This window comes from Channa argus, chromosome 6 (assembly GCF_033026475.1).
Source record: "Channa argus isolate prfri chromosome 6, Channa argus male v1.0, whole genome shotgun sequence".
Classification (NCBI taxonomy): domain Eukaryota; kingdom Metazoa; phylum Chordata; class Actinopteri; order Anabantiformes; family Channidae; genus Channa; species Channa argus.
In genome coordinates this window covers 24,308,859-24,324,334 of record NC_090202.1, presented here as the reverse complement: position 1 = coordinate 24,324,334, position 15,476 = coordinate 24,308,859, and the positions used below count along the sequence as shown (strand labels likewise).

Here is a 15,476-nt window from a genome sequence, read left to right as displayed (position 1 = left end):
TGTGTAATATATATGTGCTTAAATGTTTTAGCCGCGTTATAACCTGAGGAGGAGGTTCAGCTCCACTTCAGGACTTTTTTGTTTAGAGACGTTTTTCTGCCTTTTAAACAAAACTTCTTCGCCTTTCAAGCCATTTTGTAAACACGGTTTATTGAAATTGTAAAATTTCACATCCACCTTTGTGGTGCAGACGACAAGTTAGCTTGACTGATCCAAATTGTTTATCAATATTAATTTTTATTTTTTCTTAAAACTTTTGTTACCAAAGAAACAAGTACAGGTAGTCATCAAAGCAACCTTTACGTAAAACCGTTTTGGATTTGATATTGTGGGCAACGTCACTGGTAATTTGCACATCTACTCCAGAGTTGTTCGATAAAAGGTTAAATTTGGAACGTAAAATTTCATAGTAAGAAAACATGAGGAGAAACATCTTAGTATAGCAGCCTGGTGTTTAACAAAAGTTGGTAAAGGCGGAGTTTTATTTTAACCACTGGTGGTTAATCTATTATAATTTTTATTGTATTTTATTACCTACCTACTAAAGTAATATTGACTTGTTAAATACGCCATTAAAAGTGTATTGGAGATAAAAATAAACATTTTCTTTGAACTGTAGTGGGGTAAAATACACGGAAATACTCCTGTGCATCCGTCTAAAAAACGTGTATTTAGTAGATGTATTCATAAGGGAATTTTTCATATTAATTTATATTTCTCATCCGTGTTATTTAATTGTTTTTGTAGGAGGTGACCTGCTAAATCATTGCTCGGTTAGATTTACGTTCATCTGTACGTTCAGCGCCCTCTGGTGGTCACGTGGAGTAACTACAACTGCACCACGCTTGCGTCAAGCGGTAACAATTAAGGTAAGGTAAGCAAGGTTCCAAATCCGGTTAGTGCCTTCAGAATAAAACAATAATATTTAAATATTTTTTACGTTTTAAAAACATTTTTCACTCCGTACCTTTCGTTATACCCTTTGTAAATTAAGGAGTTTTTAATGCCTGTTCAACATAATCATAAGCGAACGTACACGTATGTTTACGCATGTATCGGACCTTCCGGTTGAAACTTCAAAATAAACATGTGAAATTAGTTTTTGATGTTGAGCCAATAGCGGTGTTGATTGTTTAAACAACATGCATTCGCAGGTATTGTTAGCATGTTGAAGCAAAAAAAAAAAAAATGTTTAGCTTACCTGGGTGAAAGGTGTTGTTGGTGGAACAGAAGGATTCAAATGTGGATACAAGACACATGTCCTGCTGGAACACGATCCCCTGTTTAATAATATACAAGCCTTTAGTGACACTTTCCCCCGATACTGCAAACAGAAGGAAAGGACACTTGGCTGTATATAGACGTACCTGCAATTAGTCCTAATGCAAAACGTCTGTGTGTCTCTGATGACGACAAGGGAACGTTTAGGGGTATTGTAGTCTTTTGGCTTACATGGACCACAAACGGAGGACAGTAGGACAATGCATGAGAAAGAGGAAAGGCACATATAATAGCATAACATTCATGTCTAAGTCTTCATTATACCCCAAAGCTGGATGAGGGTTTTTCTGCCTTTTCATGTTCACTAATAATAATCCGTTACCTAAATAGACCTAAATAAAACAATGGAAACCAAATAGTATCTTATTATAACGACGCCTCACGTTCAGAAACTTTACCAGTCAAAGATAATTTGGGTTTGTTTTTGAAAAGAATTATAGAATATGGATAGAATATGGTGATTGTATCTGAAGAGAGAAACACGTACACCAAACACACAACTCACAATAAACATCCCTTTTACGAGTATTCACAATATTTCCTTATTATTTATACATTAATGTCAATAATTAAGGCATCTTGCAGGATCTTGCAGGAGCAAGTCATTTGCTACTGAAAATCAAACACATTAGTGAAACATATGAATATCCGCATTTCAAGTCTGATACTTTTAGTGATAGTAGAATAAACATTTTCTTCCAACTGGCTTTCATCAGTTGACTGCAAACAAGTTAATATACAGCATATATGCAGAAAAATGTGATCAATATTCAACATAAATGTGCATGACTGTGCATTATGATGTGATGAGGAGCTAAGTCATGAAGCATCTTCTATATCTCTGCATTTAAAAGATTATATCACATTATATTGTACTAAAACTTAGAATCTTTTAGAGATAATTTGTCTTTGCTTTAGATTGCAAATCAATATATCTAATAAATAAAGAACATAAACATCATTTTATTCAAATGTATTTTATTAATTACATGTATTATAATGTTTCATTACTATCCCAATAATTATTAAATATCACATGAAAAAAAATAATGGTTACAATATTTAAATTGCATCAAAAACTACCACAGATGAAAAAGTGTGGACAGTAAGAAAGAAAACATCAGATGTGGCAAGAATCTCTGTGCGTGTGTGTGCATGTGTGTGTGTGCATGTGTGCGTGTGCGTGTGCGTGTGTGTGTGTGTGTGAGAAAGCAAAACGTCTGAAGGTAAATAGCATATCATGCTAAATAGTAGATGCAGCTTTAGAAACTTAACTTGGGACCTAAGTTACCCAAGATTCTTTTCAAAGCAACACAGCAATGTTTTCTTTTCACAGTGTGAATTTGGTATTTTATCCTATATGACGTTGCTACAGCATGAATATAACAAACAGACCACAAAAACAGTGACTGTAAAGAAAACCAGTTTCTTGGTCAATAGGAACCAAATATGCCGAGTACTAAGGACAGAACACAAATCCCTTTCACAGTGGATACCATACAAAACATTATAGTATACATGGATAACAAATCGTGAGTTTATAAAATCTTAACAACATTTACAAATGTTCCCAACTTCACCTTTCACAACACGTAGAACCTCTATAGTGGAGGTGCAGGTGAATTTTTAGCAATCTCTGACCCACATTCACGAGTGGCTGCCCAGAATCTCATCCAAATTTATGTCTTTCATCCAGTCGTCATTACCGGAGCCAGAGTTGAGCAGGGAGTCTATGAAGTCAGAGTCTGTGTTGATTCCAGGAACTGTGTTGTCTCCCTCGGGCAGGAAGTCAAAGGTCAGACGGTTGGCTCTGTTATTCTGGTAGCTGCTAGAGCTGGGACTGGGCTCTGCAAAGTTGCCTGCTGGTACCCTCTGTTCCGGAGAGGCCTGGTTAAGGTTTCCTACAGCTGATGGGGAGCCCATCATTGGCTGGCTCGGTCTTGGGCCTGCCTCTCTTATCGAAGGGTTGAGAGGGAGCATCCCGATGTCTGGTGCTATCTGGTTTGGAGGGCCGATGTGCCTCTGTTGGTATGGGTGGTTTGGCATGTCCAGCTGTGCACCCTGTGACTGTAATGGGTTGGGTAGCCGCCGAACACCGAGTCCAGTTGTCACTGGTTTATTGGTCGTGCCCCAGACCATGTTGACACTTGTCAACAAGCCTCCGAGCCCCTGCCCTGGTACTCCAGAGGAATGCAGGTCAGCTGCCGTTCTCGGGTGCTGTACACCTGCTGCACTGTTGACCCCAAAGGGACTTCCCTGAGCGTTTGGCCCCAGGAACCTAGTAGGTTTATTTTGATTTACTCCGATTCGATTCTGGTTGGCATGCTGCTGGAATGGGCCAATACAGGAGCTCAGATGACAGTCAGTCCCGACGCCAAATCTGTGGTCTGATGGCGAAGGACTCATTTTTGAACCAGGCCTGGTTGACAGGTGACAAGGCAAAGGCGGTAAGTCCTTCTCAGGGCCATTGCTGGAGGACTGGGAGGCGTTTTGACCTAAAGAAATACAGAGAAAAAAAAAAGATTACAAATACGATCACTTATCAGTACACACCAATCAGCCATTACACACACACCACCTGGTGGTTTTAATATAATAATGTGGCATGATATGATGTGTTTTTATAAAAATATTATGAAGGATGATGTGTCTTATGGGTTACACACCTGTCAGCACATAAAGTGGTTAAAATAAGCTCCACCTTTACCAACAACGATCCATTGATCCTTTTCTAATTAATTATTGTACATGTGTTGCAATAATTACCATAATCTGTATTGTTTAAAATACATTGTTCTCTTAGTGAAGATAATCCGCTTAGTATTTTTACATGAGTAAAAGATTTGAAGTGGTACTTGTGAAGCATTTTTTTAGGCCAATACTTGAACTTTTACTTGATTATTGAGTTTGTGTACTTCTACCACACTGTGATATACTGTGACACACAAGTGTAATACACATTTACTGCTCAGAGTGGCCAAGATGACCCTCTACCTCCATGACATTATTAAGACCACCAGTGCTAATGCTGTGGCTGATCGGTGTATAAGAATTTCTGTTCTCATCCGAAATGTATCATACCTGTGAAGACGTTTCCTTGCTGAACTCCCACCATGTTTCTAGACTGCTTATAATCGGGTGGTGGCCTGGTGAGATGACGACTGAACTGATCATGTGTATTATCTTTATCCTGAAAAGGAAAGAGAGTTGTGGTTGGATGGTTCTAACACATTGTCACATCGTCAGAGAGCTTTTTAACTGGGATGATGGGGATGTGACTTACTGTGCTGCTGATGCCGTGCTGCTGTTGGTTAAGTTGTCTCTGCATGACCTGACTTTTAAATGGGCCTTTCTGTTGATTGATGGGTGCTGGTGGCTGTGGCTGTGGCTGGGTTGAGATGATTCCTAAATTTCCATTAGTGGGAAGCCTTGGACCAGGTGGAAGACCCTTGAAAGTAGAAAAATGATGGTTTTAGGGTCAGCGGTGCTACTTTTAAATTTTTAAACATGCCTTTTTTTTTTGCCTCTTCTCCACTAAGTGCCTGGGGATTGCAGCTAAGTGCTGTGAAAGCTCCTGTAGAGAAACACAGAACCAACACAATGCAATAATTCGGGTTGACCACTAGAGAGCAAACCTGTACTAGACATGGTAGATCTGTGTCAAAGATGCTATTCACCCTCCAGAATGTGGTCAAGGCTACTCCCTCTGCAGATGAAAACGAGAGACTTGGGAGAGAGGTGCTTTTTTTGGAAGGGGGAGCGCGAGCCCTCCTCAAGGCCTGCTTTTCCCTTGATGATTGTGTCTAAAGAGAGTGGAAAGAATCCCTGAGACAGCAGGAAATGTGTGCCGATGGGGAGTTAAGCGCCCGCACCATGACTACCTCCATTTAATAAGCTCTCCTTTACTGATCACTGTGTTATGTTTGGCATGGAGGAATTCCATCCTCGAGAAACCCATTTGGCTCCTGACACTATCACATTGATTAAAATGTTGTAGTAGGCAGCGCTTAAATGATACACGGAGACTTCCGGAGTGGCTTTTGGATGGAAATCTGGTCCTGAACATATGCTTATGCAGATAAGCTTTCATCCCCATGGGTATTTGAGACGTTATATGCCCTTGAAATGCATAGTTTTAAGGCTTTTTTAGGCAGCTGCACTGACCATTCAGGCGCTCCAAGTAAAACCAGTCTTTCTTGTGGACACCAGGACACTCTCGCTATGCTCGAGCTTCTACCAAGTGCAAGCATTTGTCATGGAGGAGGTTAATGTGCACCAAATCCAAGTCAACACTAACTGTGTATATAATGTCAGTCACTGTGTTGACTTAAAATGTTTCCCAGGGTGAAATGGATTAGAAACCCAACAGTGCATTTAGCAAAAGCTATTACTTAGAGGAAAGATTCTTTGCAGAGGATGAATCCCTACAGGGTGGTGACTTTGTGGTCTCCAGAGAAAAACAGCAAGAAAAAGAGACAGAAATGTGTGTGTGTGTGTGTGTGTGTGTGTGTGTGTGTGTGTCTGTGTGTCTGATAATGAATGGGGCAGGATTAGCAAATGAGGAAAGTTGAAACTCTACAGGAGTCACAAGCCATTTCACATGAGCTAATATTCGCCTTCTCTGCCTGAGTTCAACCCACACAGCAAACCAAGCATGGCAATGAGGTTACACAGGGACTAAAACATCAAAACAGTGGTTTCTCCTGTTACTCTAGAAAGCAAAGTCACTGGCTTTGATTCACTGGATCCAGTCAACAGGACTGTGAGAAATTGTGACCATCACAAACATTTTCCCTGTGGACGTACTCTGGAGAGTGCTTGTTCTATCTTTGTTTGAAGAAAAACGGAATGAGGGGTGTTTTAGTATGTACAACTGAGTAATCCTCTCTGTCATTCTGATGTGTCATAAAGCTGTTTTCCATGTTTTACCCCCCCCCCCTCATTCTTTGCAAGCTTGTAAATGAATACCACATGTGGCCTGGGCCTCAGAGAAGATGTGGAGTGATTCAGTATCCCATCCTGCAGCAGTGCAAGCAGCTGACTGTGATCCAGGCCCAGTCTTGCCGGCTCTCACACTGCACTTCCTCCAGTCTGGACTCAGGACGCTGTCCCCGGGGAGCCTCTCGGCATCTGGACTTGGCCGCAGCTCCCTTTCCCAGGAAACAAGTACTGCCTTCACAGCACTGGCAGAGTGACCTGGTAGGCCCAACCCCCGTGGCCCCACTCTTATCCTAACTGAGCGATGTGGTACCATGAGGTCATCAACAAAAGCTCAGGGGTAATTATCTACTGCAAGCAAACCTTTATCTTTAGTTGTAAATTAAGTTTCTGCGTTTTTAGTGAGGAGGGAAATCTACAAGTCCTCATGGTATTAAAATGGAAATCTGTATTAGCTGACGATAATCACAGAAGTGATGAAAGTGCTGCCAAATGTCTCTCCTCACTTGATCTGACAGTGCTGTTTCATGCTGAGCGGATGCAGAAGTCACTCTGGAAAATGCTGCGTGCCAAATGTTTCAACGTAAACCAAGATAAATGTTTCAGTGTAATTAAAAGTCCAAACGTGCATTAGTGTGCCGCACTGAGGGCAAATCCAGCAATGCAGTGCAGCAGGTGCAGTTCCTATTTTGAAAATGTATACTTTGAAAGTAGATTAAATGATGGATGAATAGGATTAGTTGAAATCTGGAAGGAAATCATTAGCTTTCCACAGGTCCAAAAAATGGGAATCAGTTTTATGTCAGACATGGTGAAGACCGAATAAATAAAGACATTTTTGCTTTTACTTCTGCTATGCCTTTAATGCACAACAGAGCCTCACTACTGAATGGACTAACAGCACAAAACACTGTCCTTGGAAAAGCATTACCCACAAACCACAGTAACTCAGGTTTCATAATGCATTAGTGTCCTCTAGTGTATGCTGCCAGAGAATGTATTCATATTTGAGTGAATTATTATTATTTTGTATGACCTCAGTTAAGGAGTTGCAGAGTGGTGGACTTGAATTTTGACATGTTTGACTTCGCAACAGATTATGAAACTTTAAGAAGCTTCAAGCGAGCACTGAAGCGCAGATATCTTAAGCTTACAAAAAGGTTTTCAGCTTCAATCAGTAGCAGGAAGCCCACTGCAAGCCACCGGTGTTACACAGGGGATCGGGGAACTCTTCAGGACCTTTATGTCTCTGGCATTACTAATTCAATTCAATGTGGGAAGGGGCTGTGCTCCTTTTCTGCTCTATGTGAGCTGTCCCCTCCTCATTAGTTGGACTTGTAACTCTGTCCATACACACTTTCATCAACCTTTCTCAAACACTTTATGAAGTGGTTCTTGTTTCTTCTCCACCTTCCTACCACATCCTCTGGTTTATGTTTGCATCATTTATATTTTCAAACAAACTGCACATTAAAACACAATGTCCTTTAAAAATCCTGAACCCATAGGGGTCAGGATTTGAGCATATCAGCCTTGTGTCCTCAGCATTTTAAAGACCAGAGCTTTTGGCCGAGCTTTTAACTGAGCTTTTAACTTTTCTCCCAGCTCCAGGGTTCGGAAATATTTGCTATTGCAATCAATTATTAAAATCCACTTAAAGCTTTTTAAATCATATCCAGCTCTTCTAATCCTTTTCCCCTTCTGTCACACTGCTGCTATTTTTGATTATGAACCATTAATTTTTGGTTATTATAAAGTTTTTAAAAGGTGCTACAGTATGTGTAGAAATATTAAAGTTAAGTCACAAATGCTAATAGTAAAAACACAAAACCTGTATTTTTTATTTATTTTTTTTCTTACATGAAAATAAGCTGACATGCTGTAAAATGGGGTGATTTATAGGCCTGATAAAAGTTAAAGATTTCATTTCTGCCTCAAATAATGAAGACAGGGCCTTAAATTCAGTTTTAAGCAGCGCACAAACATGCACAAACACATGTTCTGTTTATAGTGTACATGGCTTTCTGGCATAGTGGTGAAACTGGTTCTGTTATACCCAAGCGTGATGATGCATTTGTCATCCTACCTTGTTTACTTTCATGTCTGTATAACTCCCTCCCTGGCTCCCCCCTCCTGCCCTCTCCCAGTCACTCAAACACTTCCCTTGATCTGTAGAGGTTACGAGAGCTCTCGTGTGGCTCGCATTATCATTTCACACAAAGACAACTGCAGACACTGGTAGTGCAAAAATGAAAGAGGGGACAGTCTAAATCTCCCCAATCATAACAAATCAGCGATTCAACCTCCGGCACCAGGCTAAGTAGATTACTGTCATTTTCCACCACTTGTCCCTTGTAGCTAACAACCTCCAATTAGCAAATCCCGCTGTGCATATCTGTGCCCTGACAGGGAGCCACCATGACAAGCAAAGAAATTAGAAGTCCTGCATGTTAATCCACCATGCTATGGCAATCTGTGTCATCGTCAAAACACTTTCAGGGGAAATACATATTCAACAGCAAAGGCACAGACAGCCGCTAGAACAATGACAATAAAGTCCCAAAACAAACAGGGTTGTATTGTTGCGGTTTCAGAAAGCAGGTTGGCTGCTGCAAGCAAACTCAGGAAACTGATTGATGGGCAGACTAAAGCGGTTTGGTTTTTACCTATTAGCATGTATGAAGGGGCATTTGTCAGAGTCCTTACCTGTCGCTGCTGTGACAGTTTGAATGGCAGCACTGCAGGACCAGACTTGGGTGGCAGACAAAGGGCCCCTGACGTGGAGATCTGTTGGTTCTGGAAGTGGAGGACTGAATGTGGTGGATTCTGGCTTGTTGATGGCGACGGCTGCTGCTGGGCTGAAGTCTTGTTTACTGAGCTTGCCATGATAGACATCGGCTGCCTGACAGAATGGGGTGCTTTCGGGCTGAAGTGCAATGTGGGTTTGGTGTTAAGAACCTTCATGTCCAAATGATGGGTGCCACTGTGGCCGTTTGATTTAAAGAGGCAGTTGTTAATCCCCTTACTCTGGGAGCTGATCCTCTGCTGGCTAAGTGTTGGTGGGCTGGAGACCTTGTCCTGGGAGAAGGCGCTGGTGGAGGAATGGGTGTTCATTGTAGGAGCCCAGCTGGTCAATCCCGCGGGTGGTGTTTGGTGGTGGTGATGCAGCAGAGAGCTCGGCTGCTGCTGGTTTGCCGCCATCTGCTTAAGCTGCTCTGCATGTGATATTTCGGGCCAGCAGGGCATGGCTCTGGGGTGTCCTGCCTGAGCGTTAGCTTTCTGTGATGTGGCAGTAGAAGAAGTGCTGGTCAATGTGAAAGAGGGCCCTGCTGAAGCTGGTCTAAGCTGCGGTGAGCCACAGTGACTTTGGCCAAAATCTGGAGAGTGCTCCATCTTTATGGGCTTCTCCATCGGGGAACACAGACTAGCGGCTGCTCCTGCGGAGTTGGGCCGACCTAGATCCAAACCAAATGCATCATCCTGCTTCAGCATTTTCTCAAACTCCAGATCATTCAGTGGGGGGACTGTCTTTGTCAGCTCATCAAACAGATCCTGGAGCTCAGGGTCAATCTGAACACCACCTTCATCTTTGAAGTCAAAAATCATCTCTGCATTCGACTGGCCACAAGACTGCACCTCAACAGGCTCTTTTTTCATTCCTTTCAGGGTCATGTTGAATATGTCAGATCCCACCCCATGGGGCAACACGTAATTCTTCCTCTGCATGCCCATGGTGGAGGACTCTTGCAGAGAATGAGAATGAGTTAAGTTATGATTGCAGGGTCCATGTCCCAGACCACTGGTATCCACACGGACCCTCTTAAAGTGTGATCCAGAAAAACCACAGGAAAGCCCATTCTTTGGTGCCTGTCCAGGTGCATGGCCCTCAATCTTCCTTCGCAAAGATCCTTGAAGCTGCAAAATACAACAGAACTGAATTTAAAAATCAGAAAATCCTGATTAACACAGTAACCCTCATGTCCAACTCTTTGATTTATAATTACAGGGTAAGTGTTTTTCAAGACCTCAACTGTTATAAAGGTTGAATCTTGATAGAAGAATAACCCTAAATAAGACATTTTCATAACATGACTTGCTGATTGCTGCACTTGATTCAAAAGCCTTCTTGTGAGCCTGATCGTTCTGGGTATGGGTGCATTAAAATCGTACATGCAGCTCAAAGTATCACCATGGATATTAATCCAATTTTAAAAATTACTCCAATGCCTGTAGAAACTATACACTTGACCAACTTGTAAAATTTCAGCAAATTAAGATATTAACAGTTTTCGTACTGTAGAAAGCCCTTTGTTTCAACAATGATGACATCTCAGATGATTTTTTTCATCCCATCACGTTATAGGAGAATACAAACAAAGCTTTCATTTATTTGTAGTTTCAGTTTATTTTATATATATATATATATATATATATATATATATATATATATATATATATATATATATATATACATACATACACACACAAAAGTTATTGAATTTTAGTTATATATAAAGTTATTATTATAGTTATATTATAAAGTTATTGAATCACTTTATATATAAAGTTATTATTATAGTTATATTATAAAGTTATTGAATCACTTATATATATATATATATATATATATATATATATATATATATATATATATATATATATACACACACACACACACACACACAAAAGTTATTGAATCACTTGCAGTGCAGTGCTGCAAAGAGGCAAACACTGCAGCACTATTTAGAAAAATGTTTTTTATATAATGTAGTTTGAGATCTTTGGATGGGCTGAGAAGATAGTTAGGAATCTGATACAGTCGACAGACCGCAGAGAGAAGAATGGGGCCTTTGTCTGTTTCTCTCATTTGCATACATTATATTTTCCTCCATTGTGCTTCGTTAGATAGCAGAGTTTCTCCTTTGTGGCTGAGATTCTGCTTAACATGCTGGTGCAGATATCCGACTTCCTTTTGTCCTATCCCCACGTCTTCATTTAAGGTAATAAGCACATAGTCATGACTCACAACTCTAACCAGTCACACCCCATAAAACTGTAGCATTAAAAACCTTAACACAACGTTCAAGTTATCATGGCAAAACCTAGATTATTTTTATTTTCAGGAACAGACACTAATGTCACGTCAACAAAATATGGACACGTCTTCCTTCACATGAAGCCACGAGTCATTACCTACAACTTGCTGAGAAATTTACTGTCTATCGAGTGGCAATTTCAAACACACTATTGTGTACAGAAAGAATTACTGATTATCTGACCAAGATTTAATGTGCTGCCTGCATAGAAGCAAAATGGCTCGGATTCTGCACCAACCTGATCACAGGAGACTATCAGTGTGTTGCATATTTCACTGTGGGAACAAATTTGAGTCATTTCCACCTGCTGGCACACATTACATTAAAATGATTCATAGCTTGAGGGCTTGGAGAGAATCCTGCAGTTCACTACATTTCTACTCTGTGTCTGAATTACTTCTGCTAACGTTATTAACAACTGTTCAGAGATACATCATCACATGTTAATCAAGGCACAATATCTCACAAAGTTTCCATTATTAAAGCTGTAAGTGCCTGTCTGTTTCAATACACTGAGTGGATGTGGATGGATGATAATGATTATGCTGATGATGCTATGCTGAGAAAGGGACAGACACAGTTGTATTCAGAGAATCATACTAGTGCTGCATTTAGCCTGTACAAACAGTACAAACTGTTACACTTTACACAAGTGTAGACCGTTTTCAGAAGCATGGATTGCAAATAGATGATTTCCAATTAAAAATGGGGAATGTTTTATTTCAGTCACCAGGAAAATCAATTTGCAAACTTGCTTGAGCTCCAAGACAAGGGCCAGTGTGAAGACAGTCCAAAATCCCATTGCACTCAGCCAAAGACAAAAATAGAGGTGGGGTGCAGGAGGCTAATTTCAAAGACAAGCAAGTGTGACCAATTTGTCGTCTGTAGTTTTTACCAACAGTGTTGACACATTGTTCCACTGCAGATAGAGGCAGAAGCTAAAACTTGTAGTATGGTTTTGTATGGTATATATCACCCTTTGCCCATACAGTGTATTTTCAAATAAAATATTTAACAGTTAAGTTACAGGCACATACAGTTTTAATATGGAAATGTTCCATAAGTTCATCTCCTTCATGTCTCATTCACCAGCTCATTTTTCCCATCTTCACTGAGACTCAGACTATTAAACATTGTGCTTCTCCACATACTTTACTACTGGACATCTGTTTTTCTCCAAAAGCAGATGCAAACAGGCCCTCTAGTGTGTGCAGCTCATGTACACTCTCTCTCATTCCAGGGCGCTTATTCTGGAGAAGACAGACAGGAGTACTCCTCATGGTTCAAGGCACTGTCTGGGAAAACACATCATGAATAATGGAAAGGATGGTGGATGTGTTGCAAAAAGCCAGTGTGAGACAGGGTTTCCTCACTATTGCCTCTGTGCCACTTAAAAGTGGACTTTAGTCGAGACTAGTTCAAAATTCAAAGCTGGAGCTTCTTAGGACATTTTGCAGTCGAGACTTCATCAAGGTTAGATTAAAGTCACGTGATAATATCCGAGCTTAAACACTTTTTTCCACATTTCACTCAGTACTCAGAAGCTGTGGCCTCCTAGCTGGCCTAAAATCCTCATGACAGATCTCCAAGCGATCTGAAAATAGCTTTTTTGATTAACATTTAATGAGCTTAGAAGCTCCGAATCACTTTGAAAGTGACTCCTGCTGCACGAGAGGCTCAAACATATGTATTATATACCAATCATCTTAGGGATGAAGGCATAACATTAGTTTTCTCTGGCAAAATGTGACCCAACTACTGGGTAAAGTTCATTTAAGGAATTTAATAATACAAAACCAAGGTTAGCAACAGAAGTTGTTTTGCTAAGGGTTGGAAAAATGTCTCATGGAAACTCCTCCCAGGTACACTAAACAAAGAATAACACAATATACCAGTGTTAAGGTGAAGATTGTGCAAAGGTGTGACTTTGCTTCAACTGACCTACCAGTGGACAAAATGTCAGAGAGTAATTTTAGTAAGTAAGTAGAGAATGGATTTCATTTTTGAACATAACCTTTTCAGTGCTGCCTATTGATACTATTTGACTGTAGCAGTGAGGAGCTTAACCTTGGTCATGTCAACAGAGGCCATCTATTCCTAGGAGCTGCAAGGCTGGTAACTTTGCATGTCAAGCTGAGCAGTGCGGTGATGCTGAGCACTGTGGATGGGGCTCCGGGTTAGCCATCACAGGGACGCAACAGCAGGCCTCCTGGTACCATCTGTCAGACCAGTGGCACAGCCCTCAGAGCCATGCATACTTGAAGTGTATAGATTTGAGTGTGTTCGAAGGTTTTGTGTCTGTGCATGTGTTTGAATATAAAAGCATGGCTCAACAAAAGATCAAGCTTGCCAGCCTTTAATCTATTCACCAGAGCCCTGAAACATGTTGCAACCCCTTCTGTGAGAGTTAGAAACCTTCCTCTCGGCATTTGACGTGGAAAAAACAGTCCCAAAATAAAAGGCATAAATACAACTATTGTGTTCCTAGGGAGACATAATATTTATGTGGTTCTGCAGGTTGCATACTATTGCAGGAGGGGATTTCAGCTCGTTTATTGCCAGATAAGAAACCAGAGCCCTCAGACCAATGCCAGTGATCAGCTGTCATACAAAATTCATCTGTCTGCTTGCTGACAAATGCTGAGAAATGCTGAGAAAGTGTGTAGGGCTCTGTGTAATTACAGGGTTTCTACTTGCTGTGTAAAGCTGTAAGCCATACTATATCCAGAGAAATTGAATAAAACATGGAAAACCAGAAATTTTTATTTATTTAAAGGGGGAAAAGGAAGCTGAGGCTGAGAACACAATTTACAGCTCCATTCAAATTGGGTTTGGGGTGTACCGTCAGATTTTGCACTGTCTTTGCTGTAAAAGGTTTTCTCTTTTTAATCCTTCTTTAGTACCAAGGCATGCATGGTTTTTGTTTAAGTGTAAACACACAATACAATGAAATAACAAAAATGTTTAAGCTTAGCATACACTTAATAAAAAAGCAGCATACAACTAAGACTAAAGCAAATGATCCCTGGGAAGTGTATCGAGGAAGCAAACAATCTGAACTTGTGTCTAAGCAAAAAGAAGCGCAGAGCATATGTTATGAAAATACTGTTAACTAGTTTTGCTTTTGAAAAACAAGGTTTACAGGAAAAATTATATAGCCAGCTTTTGGAACTGTTGGCAGGTAATCGAAGCAGTGAATTTCAGTTTACATTTTGGTGGATAAATTAGTGGGTGGTAAAATGAATACACTGACAGGCTTGACACTTTTCTGCACATTTCTTCTGGAGAATCAGAATTTATTGCAATTCCCAAACATTATGAAACAATCTGATTCCACGGGCATGTGCCATAAGGTTGCACAGGGATGTGAGCATAGGTTCATGATGTGCTTTCCTAATCAGGCTGGAGTGTGATGGGACAAAGAAGCACACTGCAGAGGTGGGCTACTTTTGGCTCATCAGCACTTTGCATCCCCACACTTCCTGACACAGTTGTATTAGATTGAGGCTGCCCTCCAGAGAGCAGGCAGGAGAGAGAAGGATGAGCAGCAGCAGCAGCAGGAAAAAAGAGAGAGAGGCAGCTTTGTGGCAGCCTCTGGGAAATGGGAAGAGATGATAAGAGTGCCTTTGAAGAGAAATCATCCATTATGTTTACCGAAGGCAGTTTTTTTTTTAACAGTTACTGTAGCTCAGCTCCAACATTCCATGGAGAAACTTGCTATTTTAATAAAAGGCAGCTTGCAAACCAAATAAAAATCATGTTGGAGATCGTTCCCATCCGAATATCAGCTCTCCATTATCCAAATGCACAGATTAAGAACCAGCATTCCAATCAGCCTTTGCTTTGGCATGCCCTTTGTTCAGAATCAAGCAGATGAGTTTAATGTGATGTCCCTAAGGCTAAAAGAAGGAAGCAGCTCCAAAAATATGCATGAACTCCAGTAGAAACTATGTGGAGCCCCTTAAAAAAGTACCAAGCAACACTGGTATCTCTGCAATTACCATTTACTGCAAACCCATTACAACCATGAGAGTCCTACAGTGACTGTATGTAAAACTGCTCTTGAATAATTTCAGTTATTAGTATGATGTGTAACACAAATGGATTACAATCCAATAATTATTGTTGAGTCTGATAGGTGATTTGAACGGCCAGTTCTAC

General features: G+C 40.6%; 1 protein-coding gene across 1 annotated transcript in view; it reads right to left on the bottom strand.

Annotated features, from left to right (window-relative positions):
• Nucleotides 1-2,268: 2,268 nt before the first annotated feature.
• zmp:0000001236 (mastermind-like protein 2) overlaps nt 2,269-15,476 on the bottom strand; it is a 33,809-nt gene continuing 20,601 nt past the window's right edge. Inside the window, exons 3-6 of the mRNA XM_067508143.1 lie at nt 8,926-10,134; nt 4,565-4,729; nt 4,363-4,471; nt 2,269-3,776 (exon numbers count right to left, since the gene is read on the bottom strand). Of these exons, the coding sequence (XP_067364244.1) occupies nt 2,929-3,776; nt 4,363-4,471; nt 4,565-4,729; nt 8,926-10,134 (2,331 nt within the window). The 3' untranslated portion in view covers nt 2,269-2,928. The remainder of the gene's footprint in view (nt 3,777-4,362; nt 4,472-4,564; nt 4,730-8,925; nt 10,135-15,476) is intronic.